This window comes from Microtus pennsylvanicus, chromosome 3, assembly GCF_037038515.1.
Source record: "Microtus pennsylvanicus isolate mMicPen1 chromosome 3, mMicPen1.hap1, whole genome shotgun sequence".
Taxonomy (NCBI): domain Eukaryota; kingdom Metazoa; phylum Chordata; class Mammalia; order Rodentia; family Cricetidae; genus Microtus; species Microtus pennsylvanicus.
In genome coordinates this window covers 42,552,819-42,573,917 of record NC_134581.1, presented here as the reverse complement: position 1 = coordinate 42,573,917, position 21,099 = coordinate 42,552,819, and the positions used below count along the sequence as shown (strand labels likewise).

General features: G+C 43.3%; 1 protein-coding gene across 3 annotated transcripts in view; it reads left to right on the top strand.

Moving 5' to 3' along the window:
* LOC142845795 (glutathione S-transferase A2-like) overlaps nucleotides 1-21,099 on the top strand; it is a 70,428-nt gene that overhangs the window by 40,376 nt on the left and 8,953 nt on the right. For 2 of the 3 annotated variants that reach the window (XM_075965151.1, XM_075965152.1), the window contains one exon: nucleotides 20,304-20,409. In XM_075965151.1, the coding sequence (XP_075821266.1) occupies nucleotides 20,323-20,409 (87 nt within the window). In that variant the 5' untranslated portion in view covers nucleotides 20,304-20,322. Of the gene's footprint in view, nucleotides 1-9,967; nucleotides 10,071-20,303; nucleotides 20,410-21,099 lie in introns of those variants that run through there. The other variant, XM_075965149.1, reaches the window with a different exon arrangement.

Below are 21,099 nucleotides of genomic sequence, written 5' to 3'. Positions count from 1 at the left end.
TGAGGTTTCCATAAATTTCTCTTCAAACTGGAAGCAGAAAAATAAAGGTATTCTCGTTAACCCATTCTGTATCACTGGAGACTTTTGAACTTGAGCAGTCTGTGTCTGGTAAAACATTCTGTATCACTGGAGATCTTTGAACTTGAGCAGTCTGTGTGTGGTAGAACATTCACAGAAGTTAAAACAAGCAGTAGATACACAGAAGACTGATCATGGCCACTTGGAATTCAGAGTAGATCCGTCAACAATAGGGTGCTGATCACAACAAAGGTACTCAGTCGTGTGGTGCCCCTCCACCCTGACCCCACTGTGTCCATGCATAGGTGTTTATCACAGCAACAGAAACCTAAGACAACAGATAGGGTATTTGTAGAACTGTAATTTTCAATGGAGTTATGTACTTGGGGTCATAATGCTCTCCCTCAAAGCCCCAGACTTCCTACTACAAGTCTCACTACCAGGTATGAGGCACTCCCCTTTGAGTTGTTGGCCAGAGGCATGTAAGAGACTCCCCAAACAACATAGGCCATTATGTTGTCCTTGAAGGGAAGGACCCATGGCTAAAGACACCACACACTTCTGACACAGGACTTGGAGGATTCCAGCTGGGACTTCCCTGAAAGCCTCCCCCCTGAGGACTCTCTTCTATAACACCAGCTGGGGCTATGCAGGCTGCCAGGGGAGAAAGGCGACCAATAGCCCTACCTCGCTGTGATGCCCATGTCCCCAAACAACAACCAGCATGGCAAGATAGACCCAAAGTTCATATCTTGACAGTCACCAACGGCTATCTAATTGGAGCTAAGCCTTGATCAACATGAGGGAAATTGTGCATGATACGGAGAGAATCAGCCAACCATCAGGACTAGCGCAGCCAGGGATCTTAGATGAAAATATACTACTGCCATCTTCCTAATTCAGTATAACTCCTAACTGCATTCTAAATACTTATTCTTATAACCACAGATAGGTATAACTCTCACGGAAGAGGAGGTGATAGAAATATATATATATATTTATACTCTTTTATAGGCACCTAACAAAATCAAATTACTACTCTATTATATAGAACTTATTGGAAATCTATGCTGAGAAATTATACAGGTATATAGAATTTTCTTGACATCACCTCTCATGAATGAGGCTTCTATTTGCAGCAGTTGGGAACCATAACAGAAAACCACAATTGGTCAAAATGCAGATAATACCAAACTATGGGATTCCCAGGCCAACCAACTGGTACATCTACAACTCAACTCCCACAGCTACAGCTCAGGGAACAACGTGGAAAAAGAAGCAAAAGGATTATAAGAGCCAAAGAGACAGACATCTGATGTAAAACTGTGCCTTCTATGGCAGGGAAGCTACACCTGGAAAATCTCAACATGGCTATTTAAACAAGACCTGAACAATTCCAACACCAGTTGACAGCCCAGTATAGATGAAGAAAATCTTGTATGCCCCAACCATAAATAAAGTGCTACGAACAACTTGCAACTGTCGAGGGAGAATTAGGCTTTCTCAGAGAAGAAGTTCTTGATTGGATCCAATACCAAGTGGTCAACCCTATTGACATACATGCAGGCAACACTAGACAGAGTCAGCAAAACATATTTATGTTTATATGTATATATAACAATGATCACAGAAAAGGAGACTGTGAATTTATGAGAGGTTGGGAGGTGTGCACACCGGAGGGATAGTAGGAGGGAACAAGAGTGGAGAATGATGTAATTACATTTTACTTAAATTTTAAAAGAAAGATCTCAAAGTGAATACTGGTGAAGGTGTCATAAATGACTCACTGGGTAAGGGCGTCATCTGCCAGACTCACCAACGGAATTAAATCCCTGATTCCACAGAGTGGAAGGGAGAACCAACTCCACTAAGTTGCCCTCTGACATTTATGTATGCACTTTTACATGCATACACGTGTGCACACTTACATGTAAACACACAAGTATAAAAGTAAATGGCTGGTGACAATGTGAGGAAAGAGAAACCCTTGGTGACTGCTTGTGTTTTTACCTGGGCTTTGGTGTCAGGGTAATAGTGCATCATAAAATGAGTTTGGAAACCTCTCTTCCTCTTCTACTCATGGAACAATTTGGGTAAGTGGTCTCAGTTCTCCTTTAAGTACGGTAGACTTCTGCAGTGAATTCACCTGGCTCTGGGCATGTTTAAGTTAGGAGACTTATTATTACTGCTTCAGTCTTGCTGCTGGTTATGAATCAGTTTAAGGACTTTTTTCTTAGCTTAATTTTGCCACATCCTGTGCATTTAGAAATTCACTTAATTTAAAATGTTAGAAGTATTTAAATTTTGTTCTTTTATTTATTTATTTTTATTGAAAAAATTTCAGCTTCCTCCCCGCCTCCCATTTCCCTCCCTCTCCTCCCCTTCCTCTCCCCCCTCCCCCCACTCCATTCCCCCTCCCTCTCCAGTCTGAAGAGCAGTCAGGGTTCCCTGCCCTGTGGGACGTTTAAGGTCCTCCCCCCTCCATCCAGGTCCAGGAAGGTGAGCATCTAAACAGGCTAGGCTCCCACAAAGCCAGTGCGTGCAGTAGGATCAAAACGCAGTGCCATTGTCCTTGGCTTCTCAGCAGCCCTCATTGTCCACCATGTTCAGAGAGTCCGGTTTTATCCCATGCTTATTCAGTCCCAGTCCAGCTGGCCTTGGTGAGTTCCCAATAGATCAGCCCCACTCTCACAGTGGGTGGGTGCACCCCTCGCGGTCCTGACTTCCTTGATCATGTTATTCCTCCTTCTGCTCTTCCTTGGGACCTTGGGAGCTCAGTCTGATGCTCCAATGTGGGTCTCTGTCTCTATCTCCATCCATCGCCAGATGAAGGTTCTAAGGTGATATGCAAGATATTCATCAGTATGGCTATAGGATAGGGTCATTTCAGGTTCCCTCTCCTCAGCTGCCCAAGGAACTAGCTGGGGACATCTCCCTGGACACCTGTGATCCCCTCTAGAGTCAAGTCTCTTGCCAACCCTAAGATGGCTCCCTTAATTAGGATATATACTTCCCTGCTCCCATATCCACCCTTCCTTTATCCCAACCATCCCATTCCCCCAAGCTCCCCCCCATCCTCCCCTTCTCACTTTTCTCTCCGCATTTCCCCTTAGCCCCACCCCACCCCACCCCCAAGTTCCCAGTTTTTGCCCAGCAATCTTGTCTTCTTCCCATATCCAGGCAGATGACTATATGTTTTTCTTTGGGTTTACCTTATTACTTAGCTTCTCTAGGATCACAAATAAATTTTGTTCTTATGCTTGGCTGGATTTCATTGGTATCTGTTGTCAATGTGTCTCTTATCATTTCCAAGTTTGTTTTGTGTTTGTTTGGTTAGTTGGGTTTTTTTTTTCTTTTCTTTTGGTTTGTGCTATTCTCTCGTCACTATATTTTCTGGTTTCCTCCATTCAGCCGGAGGGATATCTGCGCAGTTCTAGCCCACTGTGGACATGACACAGTAGCCCAGACTTTCTAGGGTCATTGATAATATCACCGTACTGACAGGTTAACCAATTCCAGAGTTCTGCAGTCCACCTCTGATGGCTGATCTGCCTTATGAAGATATTTTGAGTTTTCTAATACTTGCAAGTGGAAGCATCTCAGGTACCACATATACAGGCAAACAGCATCAGGGAGTGTGTTTAGAGGATTCTGAGGGGTCAGAGAACAGTGTGGGTCTGTGTTGAAAAGAAGCAGAAGGATGGGGAGTAAGAGATGGGTTAAAACACATTGAAGTGGGAGAGGAGAAGCCCACAGGGATGTCCTCAACTTCCACTCAACCAGAAACTCAGAGATTCTTCTGGACTAACATCACTGTGTTCAGCCATGTCTGTGGGTGGAGTCGGGGATTGATGCAGGTTCACAATTTAGACTGTGGGAAGTTCCATAAACGGCTTGGAAGAGTCATAGCTGCTGCAGCTGTCTTTTGGTGACATTTGGTGACCCTCAGACTTTGATAAAGAATAAAAGTCACACAGCTATGTATTAAGACCCTGTCTCTAAAAACACTAAATGCAAATAAAATTCAGAAATGTGCAAAGATTCTTTAATTTATTAAATGTGCTAAAAAAAATAAAAAATAAAGAAAACAAAATTTCTAGGCTACCTTTCACCAAACATCTAGTGTTTCCCAAGCCTGGCTTCAGCCTGTCCCTTTAAGGCCCCACATTAATTTTGGTACATTGACCTCTTGCTTCATCGACATTGACTCTCATCTCTGGGCTCTTTTGTTGAATTTGAAGGACCTCTGATGTTAATGACCTGGGACTTTGAGTTCTAATTTTTTTTTTAAATTTGGCACACTGTTTGCTTTAGATTGCCTTTTGACTAATAAATACCTATCAAGGCTCAAGTGCTTCTTTGGTGAAATTCTGCCCGGCTGGACTCTTCCAGAATTTTCAGCCCTCCCTTGACTCCAAGATCTGCTCATTCTCCTCTTATGGGCCCAGGGCTGAGATTCTTGCAGCCTGTGGACATAGGCAAATCAACTCCTCTCTGCCCATGAGAATTATACACACAAAGTACCCTAATCACAGCTGCCTTGAGGGAGTTGAGTGCCATGCAGCACAACTGTATCTCACACTGTCAGTCAGGAGCTCAGCTTTCCCTCTGAGACACTGGGCTCAGAGATAAGTCGGCAAGCATAAGTTAGTAAGCATTTGAGCCTTGAACTCAGAGTTCCAAACTCTTCATCATGCAGCGTAAGACACTGAGCCAATTGGATTTATGTACAGCAAAGTCAGTCCTGTGCCACACTGGCTGTTCCTTTCATTTTGTTTTGTGGTACAGGAAGTTGAGGCTATACCTTCCCACACGCTCTCCCACTCTTCTCTATCCTATGCCTTCTTTTCCACCCTTGGTTTATTATTATTAGCATCATTATTATTATTTCATGTGTGCATGTCTTTGTGTATACATGTTGATTGTATATGCAGTTCTCACAGAAGCAGAAGGAGGCATTGGATCTTCTGCAGATGGAGTTGGATAGTTGTGAGCCTCCTGGATGCTGAGAACCAACTCCCATCCTCCAGAGCAGCAATCTCTCTGACCCCATTTCTAATTGGTTACTTCTGTAGATTTACTTTAGGGACCGTGTCTTAGTTAGGGTTTCTACTGCTGTAGACACCAACATGACCACGGCAACACCTGTAAGGGAAAAGCATTGAACTGGGCTGCCTTATTTTTCAGAGGTTTAGTCTGTTATCGTCATGGTGCAACACGGTGACATGCGGCAGACACAGAGCTAGAGAAGTAGCCGAGTATCCTACGTGTTGGCTTGCAGGCAACAGGACATGGGATAAAATACTAGGCTGTATCTTGAGCACATATGAGGCCTCAAAGCCCACCTACACAGTGACACACTTTCTCCAACAAAGCCACGCCTACTTAATAGTGCCACTCTCTTTTGAGGTCATTTTCTTTCAAACCAAATAATTCAGAGTTTCCCTCTGTATTCCTATGTGGCGTGGAACTTTTTCTACAGATCAGATGACCTTGATTGACCCCTTCTGCTTCTGCTGGCCAGGGGCTGAGGTTACAGGCACCTGCCACTGTTGTTCATCAGCTCCCTTCTATCAGGACAGACAGCTCAGTAGTTAAGGGCACTCGTTCTAGAGGAGGACTCGTTTACTTTCCAGCATTGACAAGGTGTAACTCCAGCTTCAGGGTATCTGAAGCCCTCCTCTCTGGGCAACAGGCACATGTTAGTGTACAGGCATACAGCAGGCAAACCACTGTATATGTGAACTAAGTAGAGAAAGAAAGAAAGAAAGAAAGAAAGAAAGAAAGAAAGAAAGAAAGAAAGAAAGAAAGGGAACAAAACAGAAATCTTTGGAGAAACAGCAGAGGTCCTGGCTTGAGAAGAAATACATATGAGTCTAGAATAGCTTTACTGTAGAAAGAAGACTCAAACTACTTTCTATTGCATAGGACCCTGTGCGAAATCATATGTTGAGAAAGAAACACTGTTGATTTATTTTGAAAAAAATAACTTCAATCAATTTATCAGAAAATAACAAAGAGGCGCTGTACTGAGGCAGTGGTCATCCTTCAGTGACAGGGTTCTTGAGACAGAGGATGAGGGCATCAGGAAAAGAGACAGGTAAGTTTAGATTAGGGAAGTCTTACACAAGCTATGTCTTATGCCAAGGAAGCTTATTAAAAAGTACAGCATCTTTTATACTATTGTTAGGGAAGAAATGGGACAAAGTCAGCAGGGGCTAATCAATGATGTCACACAAAGGGAACACAGGGTTTCTCAGTATCATTACAGACGCAGCACACAGTGGCCTTGGGACTGATAACGCCAGTCTCTTCAGGAGGAGCAGCCACGTTCCCAGAAACCAAAACCTTGATTCCTTCGAGGCCCAGGCCTCCTCCCCAGGCTGACCTTGCCAAGTCCATTCCTGAGCAAGGGCAGAGAACTAGGTTCCTTTTGTCCTTCATTGGGGCTTCTGAGAAAGCCTTAGATTAGTGGAATTTCAGTAATGTTTCTTTCTTTCTTTCTTTTTTTTGTTTATTTTATTTTATTTGGTTTTTTTGAGACAGGGTTTCTCTGTAGCTTTGGAGCCTGTCCTGGAACTAGCTCTTGTAGACCAAGCTGATCTCAAACTTACATAGATCCGCCTGCCTCTGCCTCATAAATACTGGGATTACAGGCCCGCGCCACCACCACACAGCCTCAGGGATGTTTCTTTTACAAATGTGCGTGCCCTTGTATTTAGGGCATAGACATGGTCTTGATGGATATTTCCTGTGACAGATTTGAAATGTCTTTCTTCACATCTATTGATTAATTTTAGTTTGAAGTCTATTTTGTTAGATATTAGGAGAGCTATACCAGCTTGTTTCTTAGGTCCGCTTGACTGGAGAATCTTTTCCTAACCCTTTATTCTGAGCTGAAGTCTATCTTTGAAGTTGAGGAATGTTTCTTGTATGCAACAGAAGGATAGATCCTGTTCTCATATCTGTTCTATTCGTCTGTGTAAGACTGGTGAACTCTCAACAAGGCCCAAACATGCTTCTAAAACATGGCTAGCACTCTTCAGAAGCACACATGCATAGAGGCAAAGAGAGAGAGGCTCAGAGTGAGATGACACAGGGGTGCTGGTGTCCACATTAGCTGTCATGTTGGGGAAGAGTATTTGGGGGTTTTATGCCTTTGAACTTCTCTTTTTAAGGTTGGCTCTACCCAAGGCTCTTGGGAGCATGCCAGAACAAAAATTACCTCCAAGCTGCTCTTTTCTCCAGGCGAATTTATTTCAAAGAATGCATTTGTAGAACACATTCCATTTTTAATAGAGATAAAGGTCAGAATTTTCATCAAAGAACTTTGACATTACTTGGTTCGGAGGTGGGACATGATGGGCCACTAGAATGTCCTTTCTACACCTGCTCACGGTGACACATCTCAAAGACTAAAGGAAAGTTGGTCACACACTCACAGAGGCTTTCCAGTGTGTTGCAAACTTGGCCAGCCTTGGGGACTCAGAACCAAGCCCTGGAGAGCTCCTTGCTCAGGGCTTTGTGCTGTCTGGACAGGGACCTGATGGGGGAGCCCAGCATGTGGATGGAGAGGAGCAGGCCCAGCTGAAGCAATGGTGAGTGCAGAGCGTAGGCTGCAGAAAGACTAAAGTTCAGGCAGGCTAGAAGAACAGGGACATGGTCCCAGGAACATGGCAACACAGGCATACAGCGGAGGGAGGGCTCCCTTCCTTTCAGGACAGGGACAATGGACTCAGTTTTGAGGCAACAGCACCCTCAGCAGAGCTCCTGACTCAGCTCTTGCTGTGCACTTGAGATCTCCAGTTCTCCCCAGCAAGTCTCCACAGTGCTCTCCTGGACACTTGCCTTCCCCACAGGTTTTCTTTCTTCCTCTGCCATGAGCTCGCTGCCTGTGACATGGACTCTTTCATGAGCTGTGTCAGACACAACTCTTCCCTGGAACTGACTGACACACGGACATGAGACCCTGTGCTGTGCACATGCGCATCACCCTGGAGGGCAGCACTGCTGCTTTGCCAGCTGTTTGTAGAGCAGTGGAGCAGATTCTACAGCTGAGGGGAAATTAGCAGTGCACACCAGGATACAAAGGGGCCAGCCCTGGACACTGGGAGGGTGTGCAAAGTCAGGCAGTGACACGCATCTCTGAAGCCACAGAGGTCAGCGTACAATGATTAATAGCCCAAGATCTATGAACCAATGATTATAACTAAAATCCCAAATGAACTTGTGGGTCTGTGAGTGAAGTCAGTGACAGATGTCCTTGTTTGTGGATAAGAGCTCTGAGTGTGAACTTGGCAGGAAGTAACTGTAATTCTCACTGTCTTGTAATGCCATTGCTAATGGTGACATGACAGCTTCCCCACAACAGGAACTGCAGGGATGCACAGATGCACAGAGACCCAGAGCATGCTGGGACAGTGTGTTGATGGCCATCCAGGTGAAGTTAAGGGTGAATTGTGAAATTCCTTTCTGCCCTTCAGCTCCAGATTAAAACAGGACAAAGGTTAAGACAGATACCATGGTATTACCAATACACGGGATACAGAGTAAACTGTTCTTCAGCCTAGCCTTGAATTTAAGACAATTTGTAAATATTGTAATTCAGGAATTACTTAACAAGGTATCTCCTAAACTCAGTAGTTTAAAGTCAGATTTTATTATTCTAGCTGAGGGCTCTGACTCACTTAAGGAAGGACATAGTATATAAGATCCTATGAAGCTCTTCCAGTCGCAGGCGCTTCGGGAATCGCTGATTACCGTCCAGCCATGGCCAAGTCCAAGAACCACACCACACACAACCAGTCCCGGAAATGGCACAGAAACGGCATCAAGAAACCCCGGTCACAAAGATACGAATCTCTCAAGGGGGTTGACCCCAAGTTCCAGAGGAACATGCATTTTGCCAAGAAGCACAACAAGAAAGGCCTGAAGAAGATGCAGGCAAATAATGCAAAGGCCATGAGCGCACGTGCGGAGGCCATCAAGGCCCTGGTGAAGTCCCAGGTGGTGAAGCCCAAGGTGCCAAAGGGCCCCACCGGCAAACTCACCCGTCTGGCTTTAATTGCTCACCCCAAGCTTGGGAAGCGGATTAGAAGCTACATGGCCAGGGGTCGTAGGCTCCAAAAAACAAAGCCCAAGATTCAAGCCAAGGCAGAGGTCTCAGCTGCAGCTCAGGCTCCCAAAGGTGCCGAGGCCCCTGTGAAAGCCCCATAAAAAAGGTCTCAAAGACTCAAGAACAATGGCAAGGGGGTTTTGATGCTACTGCATGTACTGGCTTTGTGGGAGCCTAGACAGTTTGGATGCTCACCTTTCTAGACGTGGATGGAGGTGGGGGTTCCTTGGACTTCCCACAGGGCAGGGAACCCTGATTGCTGTTTGGGCTGATGAGGGAGGGGGACTTGATTGGGGGAGGGGGAGGGAAATGGGAGGCGGTGGCGAGGAAGAGACAGAAATCTTTAATAAATAAATTTTTTAAAAAAAGGTCTCAAAGTCTGCCAATGTGAAGACAAATGGACTGGTGTGAACACCTACACAGTATTTGCAGATGTTCAGGACCTTATGCTGTTTTTACAAATAAACTTGAGGCAAACTCTGTAAAAAAAAAAAAAAAGATCTTATGAAGTTTATTACTTATTCCTTCCTCCCTACCCCTCCACCTGATATGTGTGTGTGTGTGTGTGTGTGAAAGAGAGAGAGAGAGAGAGAGAGAGAGAGAGAGAGAGAGAGAGAGAGAGAGATGCTGAGTTTCTATAGAGTTGTTTATAGAAAGCCTGTGTAGGGTTATATATAGGACTGTAGGGACTAAATTGAAGAACTCTAGATTTTCAGGAACGGATGGGGCCTCATAGCTCCCTCCCTCTGACTTGTCACGTTTCTAGTCTATCATGAAACTCTGGAATCATGAACTCTGTGGGAGTCAATGGGAGTGGCTGCTCCCTATTGGTCCCCACCCCCTTGGTGAGAATGCTCACCTTATTAAAGTAGCTCCCACACTCTTCTGGGGCAGGAGCTGGGGAGCTGAGCAGAGCAGAAGTCTGGACTCTCACTAGGTCAGTTCTCTCTCTTATAATCTGTGTAACAAGTTCTATGTCTGCATCAGTGGAAAACAGCTTTTCAATGTTCTTTTTAGCATGCATTAATTGTACAAAAGAGCTGGTTCTAAAGTAAAATGTAATTTCTACTCGTGTAATTGTAATACAGTTTTATTATATTCACTGCTCAGTACCATTGACTCTAGCTGTGTTTGAATCTGGTTCATATTGTTATGCCCAGATCACAGGGTCACCCTAATAACACTATGGAGTCTGTACTTGTAAGCCAAAGCAAAGAGTTGTTATTCAAGCTTGAGCTTCGACCCTGCATCCACCTGATGGCGAGTGATGATCCAAATTGGGTTAGGATTTTTATCACAGCAGAGGTTGGGGTGTCTTGGTGAATGGGAACTGGTGTGTGCTGGACTAAGGGACGTCTGGTGATCCTATCTACAAAGATGGCAATGTCAGGTATCCTAGTCTTTGGAACACTAGGTATTTTCCCCTTGACTGTCCCATTCCTGGGCGGTGCCTGAGTGGTCTCAGTTTGTGGTCTTTTCTGGAACCAGGTTTGCCTTAGGGTAACCTGAAACTCAGGCCTGCTCTTTGACTGGCTGATCTCTATTGAGCCTATTATGACTGGCCCATACATACCCCTCTTCACAAGTACAGACGACAGGACCCAATCACAGGTTCTGCTTGTCTAGGGATTCAAGGGGATGGTATTGGGACCTAAGAACTATTAGCTAACAGATTTTTCTATGGCAGTGACCATCCTTGGCTACCAGGCCTTATAGCTCTGATCTTTGAGTACAACAAAATTAATCCTGAATGATCTCTTCGGTTCTGCATAAAGAACCAAAGTGTCTTATCTAATTGCAGAAACATTTTAGTTAATAAATCCATTCATTAACAACTCTGGGCCTATTTTCCTGCTATGGCAATGGACATTATAGGTAGCCATTTTGTTCCCCAAGCCAGGGAGTATCCCTTAACTAAGCATTTCAACCTATTTTGGATGGGGAGCACAGGATGACTTGTTCTTTTCTATAACTAGTTCAAGCTGACATTGGGGCATTGTTATCAGGGCCCAAGAAGGCTGAAAGGCTGGTCAAAGGCAAGGAGGGACTTCAGGCAGTGGGGCACTCATCAGGAGCAGCGGGTTGGCTGACGGCACTGAAAACACAGGGAGCATTCACACGGGCTGGACTGGTCCACATCAGCTTCCAGCACGTCCAGGGCTCACAGTCATTTGGAACAGGTTGTCGTCATCAGCCGATGCTTAAATGTGTCTGTCAACCAAGTGGAAACCTGTTGAGACAAGTTTAAATGAGGAACAGAAGTTAAAATTATGAACTTAAAGGTAAATATTCAGGCCCATAGTCCTAGTGGGAAAGGGAGGAGTCTCCAGACCAGGAGAATATCATCTTCAGCACTAGACACGTGGGGGAAACCTTGAGCTGTATTTATCTGGAGTTCTTTAGACCTGTGGGAAGTGAATCCAAGTTTTATGACTTCCCAGATTCTCTGAAGCTTACATGAGTTTGTTTTTGTTTACAAAAAGAGACATAAAAGTTTTAGATATATTACTGAAAACTATATATAGTAGAAAAAGCAGGTATCTATAAAACAGCAGGAGTAGACTCATACCATCGAGTTCTAGCAAAAACTACAGATTTGGGTTAAAAGCATGTACATTTTCCCCTGTCCAGAGAGCCAGATATGGGTTGCAGTGAGATGCCCTTAGCCAAGGGAGAAGTACCTTAAAGTCTTATTAACTTATCAGAACTTTATTAATGTTAAGCTCTAAACTTGTGTACCATAGCAGGGGAAGAAATTTAAAACACTTTTTATATCTTAACATATTTATTTATATCTTATTTATAAAACTTAAATCGTTTTGAGACCCTTCAAATTTATAAGCTTTCATATCTTTAGATCTGAAAACATTTTGAGACCCTCAAAACTTGTATAGATTTTATTCTTTTATTCCCTTTTTTTGTTCACCAGAGACACAGGCCGTTACTACTGAGAGCAGTCATTTCTAATCACGTTCTAATCATATTCCTATAGTGGAAAGTTACATCTGAAACCTGTTTATCTTTTATTATGAAGCCTGTCAAACTATTATAAAGCCCTTTTCTTATGAAGCAAGACAAACCTATCCACCTTTTCTCAACAGGAGACCTAGTAGCTCTAGGAAAAGCAACTCTTGATTTTAACATATGAAATGAGATAACAAGCTAGCTGCAGCCTAGGGGAAGAACCTGGCTGCCTGCTGCTAATCTGACAGCCATAGCTAGTCCTGTGGTTAATACTCTCAGAGATCCAAGAAGGTTAAATTATACCTGAGTGTAGACCAAGCAGCTTCTGAATCTATTAAAAATGACAGAGACCAGCCCATACCCAGTGAGCCATACCCAGATCTTCATAGTGCTGGAGGCAGAAGTATCAGAACAGTATCAGTCTTAGCCAGGCCCATAAGGTGGGAGTCTTTTCTGTGGAGGAACATGGGTAAGACCTATCTTATTTTGTCTAGGCAAAGGGGGTACAATTAGTTCTCCAATGTCCTTCTGCTTGTCCACAACCTGGCCTGGGTCCTGGTGACAGTTGTTTTACTGGGGCATCTTGCCCAGTGGTCAGCATTGCCAAATCCAGGTGGAGTAATCATGGTAATCTTCTTTGGAGACCTTGAGTCACTGATAGGATCTGGGAGTCTCTGTATGATATCATAAGCTTTTAAATCAACATTTTAAATACCATATGTTATAGATCTCTGAAGTAGTTTTGAGGACTGTCCAGGTATATCTGAATAGACAAACTTTGCTTCAAGTTACTTGTTTTAAGCTTAACTTTGAACATATACAGGGAACGAAGTAAGGCTTAGTGTGGGAAGTCTTTCTGTATATGTGTTGCCGTTATTGTTTAATGAATAAAGAAGCTGCCTGTGATAGGGCAAAATAGAGCTAGGCAAGGAAAACTAAACTGAATGCTGGGAGAAAGAAGGTGGAGTCAAAGAGAAGCCCACAGGAGACAGATGCCTCCGATGTAGCCCACAGAAGCTTTGTAGGTCTGAGAGGCTGGGAATGAATGAACAGTCTTCTCCAACAAAGGTTTATCCCTATAATTAATTTTGTCATGACTTAACATGATTATAATTAAAGAATTTGATCATTTATAAGGATGACTGACTGTTTAGTTGTGTTCCCTAACATTCTACATTAAGTTAGCAACTTTTCTCAAACTTGGCTTCATATCCCATTCCTGTCAGGTTTAGCCCTAAAAAATAATGATCTTGAATTGGATCTCTTTCAATATTAAAATAAAATTTTTAAATTACTCAGTTTATCCAAAAAGCTTGAGCTTAGCAAAGTTAGCAAAGACAAGGAGGCTAGACATACATTCTAAGGCCTAAATAGACCTTGAGTAAGGAGAGATATTCTCTAACCCATTAGTTTTTAACTTTTCCAATGTTTTGAACTTCTAATATAGTTCCCCAGGCTGTGCCCCATTACACAATTTTTCCCATTGCTCTATTAGAACTGAAGTCTTGTCATTTTAGGAATCTTAATGTAAACATGTGACACTCAGGCAATCATTTCACACCCCTGTTTAAAGGTTGTTTAACTCTCAGAGTGTCAGACTCACTGGGCTGAGAAGCTGCCTCAAGCCCTTTGCCAGACTGCTTAGGTCATTGTCTTGCTGCATCATAAGGAATTAACACCCCAGTTTCTTCTTTGTGAGGCTTATGACTGTGGCCCTTTTAGCTTTTTATTTTAAGTCCAAATATTAACAAAATAAAACACTTTATAAACTTAAAAATGTATTGTAGCCTTATAAATTTAAATACTTTAAAAACTGTCCTGAAAAAGATTTAAAATCTCTCAAATTGAGTCCGCGGACACTGGTGGACCAGGACTGAACCAGTGACCTGACTCAGAGTCAGCAATATTCACGTGTAACCGGAGTGGGACACAACCAGCTACCTAGGACAGAGAGGGAACAAGTTCCACCAGGAGCAGAAGTCCTGAAACCCAGGAAACCCAGTCCCGGAAGCCAACCCAGTCCCAGGACCCTGGCTGATGACGATTAAGTCTGTGACCAGATCCACAGTTAGTGATCTCCACCAGAACAGGTACAGGGGAGTAACCACTGAGGGTCTGTACATGAATCTGGAACGTTCAAGGGAGTAGACCTAAGCCAGGACCCAGGTGAGTCTGGGCGTGAGTCTAAGACCTCCCAGGAACTAGGACTGAGCCAGGACCTCTGCCAGTCTCGGCATGAGTGAACGTGGGCCCTCCAAGAGAATAGGCAGGAACCAGACATCTCGGCAGGGCCAGGCATGAGTCTGGGTCCTCAGAGGGAGCAGGCCTGATCCAGGACCTCTGAGGGTCCAAGCATTTGTCTGGTGCATCAAAGGGAATATGCAGGAAGCTGGAACCTCTGCAGGTCCAAGCGTGAGTCTGGAACCTCTGAGGGAGTAGGCAGGTACTCTGTGATTCTGGGTGCACCCGAGCTTGGGACCTCCAAGGCAGTAGACCAGAGCCAGAAATGTTTCCAGGTCCAACTCCAACCCAGGGACTCTGCAGGAAGGGTTCCAGAACAGGATTTACAGAAACAGGGCAAAGCCGGCAACCTAGGCCAAAGTAGGCCAAAAAAGCATTTAACAAAATACAACATCCCTTCATGATAAAGGTCTTGGAGAGAGCAGGGATACAAGGAACATGCCTAAACATAATTAAGGCAATATACAGCAAGCCAACAGCCAACATCAAATTAAATTGAGAGAAACTCCCAGCGATTCCACTGAACTCAGGAACAAGACAAGGTTGTCCACTCTCTCCATATCTATTCAATATAGTTCTTGAGGTCCTAGCTAGAGCAATAAGACAACAAAAGGTGATCAAGAGGATACAAATTGGAAAAGAAGAAGCCAAACTCTCACTGTTTGCTGATGATATGATAGTTTACATAATCGATCCCAAAAATTCTACCAAGGAACTTCTACAACTCATAAACACTTTCAGCAATGAATCAGGATACAAGATTAACTCAAAAAAAAATCAGTAGCCCTCCTGTACACAGATGATAAAAGGGCTGGAGAAGAAAACAGAGAATCAACACCCTTCACAATAGCCACAAATAGCATAAAATATCTCAGAGTAACTCTAACCAAACAACTGGAAGACTTGTATGATAAGAACTTTAAATCTTTGAAGAAAGAAATGGAAGACACCAGAAAGTGGAAAGATCTCCAATGCTCTTGGGTAGACAGAATTAACAAAAAAATAAATGGCAAGGCCGGGCCATTTATTAAAGGTGGGGGCGCACGCCTTTAATCCCAGGACTCGGGAGGCAGAGGCAGGCGGATCTCTGGGAGTTCGAGGCCAGCCTGGTCTACAAGAGCTAGTTCTGGGACGGGCATCAAAGCTACAGAGAAACCCTATCTCGAAAAACCAAAAAATAAAAAAATAAAATACAATAAATGGCAATCTTACCAAAAGCAATCTACAGATTCAACGCAATGCCCATCAAAATCCCAGCAAAATTCTTCACAGAACTCAAAAGAATGGTACTCAACTTCATGTGGAAAAGCAAAAACCCAGGATAGACAAAACAATCCTGTATAATAAAAGAACTTCTGGAGGCATCACAATGCCTGACTTCAAACTCTACTACAGACTACAGTACTGAAAACAGCCTGGTATTGGCATAAGGACAGACAGGAGGACCAATAGAACCGAATAGAAGACCTGGATATCAATCCACACATCTTCGAACATCTGATCTTTGAAAAAGAAGCAAAAAAAAATATCAAATAGAAAAAAGAAAGCATATTTAAGAGGTGGTGCTGGCATAACTGAATATCAACATGTAGAAGAATGAAAATAGACCCATATCTATCACCATGCACAAAACTCAAGTCCAAATGGATCAAAGACCTCAACATAAAGCCAACTACACTGAACCTCATAGAAGAGAAAGTGGGAAGTACACTTGAACACATTGGCACAGGAGACCACTTCCTAAATATAACCCCAGTAGCACAGACACTGAGAGAAACAATTAATAAATGGGACCTCCTAAAACTAAAAAGCTTCTGTAAAGCAAAGGACATAGTTAATAAAACAAAATGACAGCCTACAAAATGGGAAAAGATCTTCACTAACCCCACATCGGACAGAGGTCTGATCTCCAAAATATACAAAGAACTCAAAAAATTGGTCACCAAAAGAACACATAATCCAATAAAAAAATATGGAGTACAGACCTAAACAGAGAACTCTTAACAGAGGAATCTAAAATGGCTGAAAGACACTTAAGGAAATGTTCCACATCCTTAGTCATCAGAGAAATGCAAATCAAAACAACTCTGAGATTCCATATTATACCTGTAAAAATGGCCAAGATCAAAAACACTGATGACAATTTATGCTGGAGAGGTTGTGGGGAAAAGGGAACACTTCTGCATTGCTGGTGGGAATGCAAGCTGATACAACCCCTTTGAATGTCAGTGTGGCGATTCCTCAGAAAATTAGGAAACAACATTCCTCAAGACCCAGCAATACCATTTGGGGGCATATATCCAAAGGATGCTCAATCGTGCCACAAGAACATGTGCTCAACTATGTTCATAGCAGCTTTGTTTGTCATAGCCAGAACCTGGAAACAACCTAAATGCTTCTCGATCAAAGAATGGATACGGAAAATGTGGTACATTTGCACAATGGAGTACTACACAGCAGAAAAAAAATAATGATATCTTAAATTTTCCAGGAAAATGGATAGAGCTAGAAAACATTATTTTGAGTGAGGTAAACCAGACACAGAAAGACACTTATCACATGTACTCACTCATAGGTGGTTTTTAAACATAAAGCAAAAAAAAAAAAAAAACAGCCTACAAACCACAATCCCAGAGAATTTAGACAACAATGAGGACACTAAGAGAGACTTACATAGATCCAATCTACATGGGAAGTAGAGAGTAGAAAAAGACAAGTTCTCCTGAGTAAATTGGGAGTATGGGGACTTTGGGGGAGGGTTGAAGGAGGGAGGGGAGAGGCAGGGAGGGGAGCAGAGAAAAATGTGGAGCTCAATACAAATCAATTAAAAAAACCTTTCAAATGCCTTCCTGTTATACCAAAACATAAAGTACCCTCTTTTACTTTAGGAGGGAGAAACACGGCATAATCTGTATAAGGCAAAATCAAGCTCCAGATAGTGTAAGCAATCTAAAGTTCAACATCTGGGATTTATTTATAATCTTTTTTGTTGTTGTTTTGTGTTTGAGAGGAGGTTTAGCTGATCTCTTTGGCCCCACCCTCAGCCTTGTATACATAGCCTGGCTTCTGGCTCACAGCCTGCTCCATTTCACTGTGGCTGCTGCTTCTGGTGACTATCACCTGGCACTGGCATTTCTAAAACTGTTTAGGTCACCATAGCAACTGGACTCTCTTTGGAACTCTAGCCCTCCCATACATTCACAAACCTCAGCTGTTCCCTATGGTCCCTTTTCATTTTGAAAACCATTATCACCTGGGTGACTCTTTTTTTTTTAATTTTTTTTATTAATTTATTTATTTATTAAAGATTTCTGTCTCTTCCCCGCCACCGCCTCCCATTTCCCTCCCCCTCCCCCAATTAAGTCTCCCCCCAGCCCGAAAAGCAATCAGGGTTCCCTGTCCTGTGGGAAGTCCAAGGAACCCCCACCTCCATCCAGGTCTAGTAAGTTGAGCATCCAAACTGCCTAGGCTCCCACAAAGCCAGTGCGTGCAGTAGGATCAGAAACCCATTGCCATTGTTCTTGAGTTCTCAGTAGTCCTCATTGTCCGCTATGTTCAGAGAGTCCGGATTTATCCCAGGCTTTTCCAGACCCAGGCCAGCTGGCCTTGGTGAGTTCCCAATAGAACATCCCCATTGTCTCAGTCAGAGGAACATGGGATGTACTCACTCATATTTGGTTTCTAGCCATAAACCAAGGACATTGAGCTTATAATTAGTGATCCTAGAGAAGCTAAATAAGGAGAACCCAAAGAAAAACATATAGGCATCTTCCTGAATATTAACCTTCAGCAAGCGATGAAAGGAGACAGAGACAGAGACCCAAATTGGAGCACAGGACTGAAATCTCAAGGTCCAAATCAGGAGCAGAAGGAGAGAGAGCACGAGCATGGAACTCAGGACCGCAAGGGGTGCACCCACCTGGGTGACTCTTAAATTACCAAGTTGCCAGACCAAGGTACATTCCTGTGTATAAAGCATTGATAGAAGCACAGATTTAACATCTTATTAAACAAACATTGTTTTTAAATCTTATATAAATCTTGTTTTTAGGGTAGGACATGAACTCTCATCTAAAACTCTACCCCAATCCAAAATATCTTGGAGACCTGTTGTTGCCTCCTTGGTACGCCCACTCCACAGGGTCACCTTTAATCAAGACAGCAGTGAAATCCTATGACATCATCTTCTTTAACCGTAGCAAAGGTGCCTCCAGCCATGTGGCTGACTAAAAGTGATGGCAACCCAAAATACAATCATGTCATGTCATGTGGTTCCTTTAAAATTATCCTTGTGTAGATTTTTTTAATTATCAGTTTTCAGTGTTGCTAGTTTTAACGTTTTATGTAACCATATTTTTAATCTTAGCCAACAAAATAAATTTGTAAATCTCAAGGTACAGAATGTTCATATAAGCCAAGTCCAATTTTCTGGCTGTTTGCTGTGTTTTTCTTCTCCCCGTCACTGTGCCAGGGGTTCAGGCTGACACAGGGACACAGAGGAAACTGTTAAATAAACATGCTTGGGTCTAGCGAAAGAAGAGCCATAATCCAACGCTAGAGCCAGCTTTTTGTTTTTTTAAGTCTTAGTAATAATTCCATTTTCTCCCAATATTTGTTTGTTTGTTATATAGTGTTCTGCCTGCATATATGCCTGTATTCCAGCAGAGGGCACCAAATCCATTACAGATGGTTGTGAGTCACCATGTGGTTGCTGGGAATTGAACTTGGGAGCTCTGGAAAAGCAGTCAGTTCTCTTAACCGCTGAGCCATCTCTCCAGCCCTAGAGCCAAGCTTTTTAATAAAGAGCAGCATAAAACAGGCTTAACGTTATCAACACCAAAAAGACATCTGGACTCCTGCCAACCCCAGAGATAAATTCTGAGCCCTGACCATAAATGTAGCCACATCAGTGCTGGGTGGTGACTGGCTGCTGTCGGCAGCAGAAACAGCAAAAATCGCCCAATCATTCTTGTTCAGCTTCATGCTTGCAGCAAAACTTGCAAACACACCAGAAAACAGACAAAAGTTCCCAACAAAACAAGCATACACAACTTTTCAGGAAATAGACGAAACAGGTTCACGGGTCCTTTATCATTATAGGATCAGGGTTACTTTGCTTACGTCCTCAAAGCAAAGGCCTATGACCAGCTGAGTGAGTCTGGATTGGTGCAGTGTTCATTGTTGGTCACTGCTGAGTGAGAAGTTAAGACATAGAGACCTTCCGGGGTGCATGCCTTTAATCCCAGCACAGGGGAGGCAAAGGCAGGCAGACTTATTAATTCAAGGCTAATCTGATCTACTAAGAGTATTCCAGGACAGCTATGGTTGTTACACAGAGAAATCCTGTCTCAAAAAAACAGAAAGAGAGAGGAAAAGAGAGATGACCTTCTTGGGTCCCCTGGAAGTCATCCATGAAGAAGGCAGACTGCCCTTCCCTAGTGCTGTATTACTGAACATATTCCAGAGTGTTGTGCCCAGATTACAACCTCCAGAGAGAGACCACCAGAGAGGTCCAGACTGTAATAAGCAAGGTTTAATCAGCATAATACAAACATGTTTGGAACTCATCTCCATCCCCGTTACAACAAGGTAGAGAGGAGTTGTATCTCCTCTGTGGGGTAAGCTTTTTAAGGCATAAATACAAAGAGAATCTTTGAAGCTGTTTGGCACAGGTACAAGGACTTTTGCTCCCTTCCATTCTGTTAAGTTAGCTTTTTCCTTGTTCTTAGAGCAAGGCCACTGTTCTTGAGTTAGGCCATCTTTATCAGCCTGTACCAAGTGGCTGGCTGGGCTGAGCTAAGTGACCTTGTGCTCGGAATCTCCCGGGTGGGAGAGGGGAAGGCCACTATCTTCCTGGGAAAATATTCTGCTAGGAAATTTCTTCTTGCCCCTTTGAGAATAAGGGGAGAGGGTCCCACACAGAGCACAGTCTCCCAGGATTGATTTCTTTGCTTTTCATTCACAGTGAAACCACAGTTGCAGCCATGGCTGGGAAGCCCGTGCTTCACTACTTCAATGGCCGGGGCAGGATGGAGTGCATCAGGTGGCTCCTGGCTGCAGCAGGGGTGGAGGTAGGTTGTGCCTTGCTCTTCTGGAACGGGACCTAAGATAAGTCTAAATACTTCTCTAAGCTGAGAGGCTCCACACCAGGAAAACGGTACATGGTTTCTTGTTAATAGTGATCTTCATGTATTAAGGAGATGGACTGATTGGAGCAAATGAAAATTTGACCACACTATCAAAGAACACAGTCACATTAAAGGATATTTTCAGGAAAAAAAATCAAATACTTACTTGGTTGATTAACTATTTGAGTTAAATCTAGTTACATAATGAGACATACAGAAATACAAACTCAAGTATTGATTATTAAATAATTCGAATTGTTTATTGCAGATTACGGTATGATATTGTGGTTATAGCTATGACCCTGTTCTTTTTAAAAGAGTATTTAAGATTCACAAAACTGTTTGCGATGGGGACATTTGACACCTCAAGTCTGACATTAAAATCAGAGTCACAGAGAAGATGGGCAGTGATGAACCCGGTGGACATTAGCTGGGGGCTATTGGAGCTGGTGATTGACAGGTGGAGGATCTTTGCATCTTGTGTGTAGTTTTACAGAGTAGAACCAGAAATTTCCATGATAAAAATGGTTTCAAGGGGACAGGAGACTGAAGTGATGGCTCAGAGGTCAAAATCCCATGGTGTCCTTGCAGAGCACCCACACAGGCTGCTCACAACCGCCTGTTGCTCTAGCC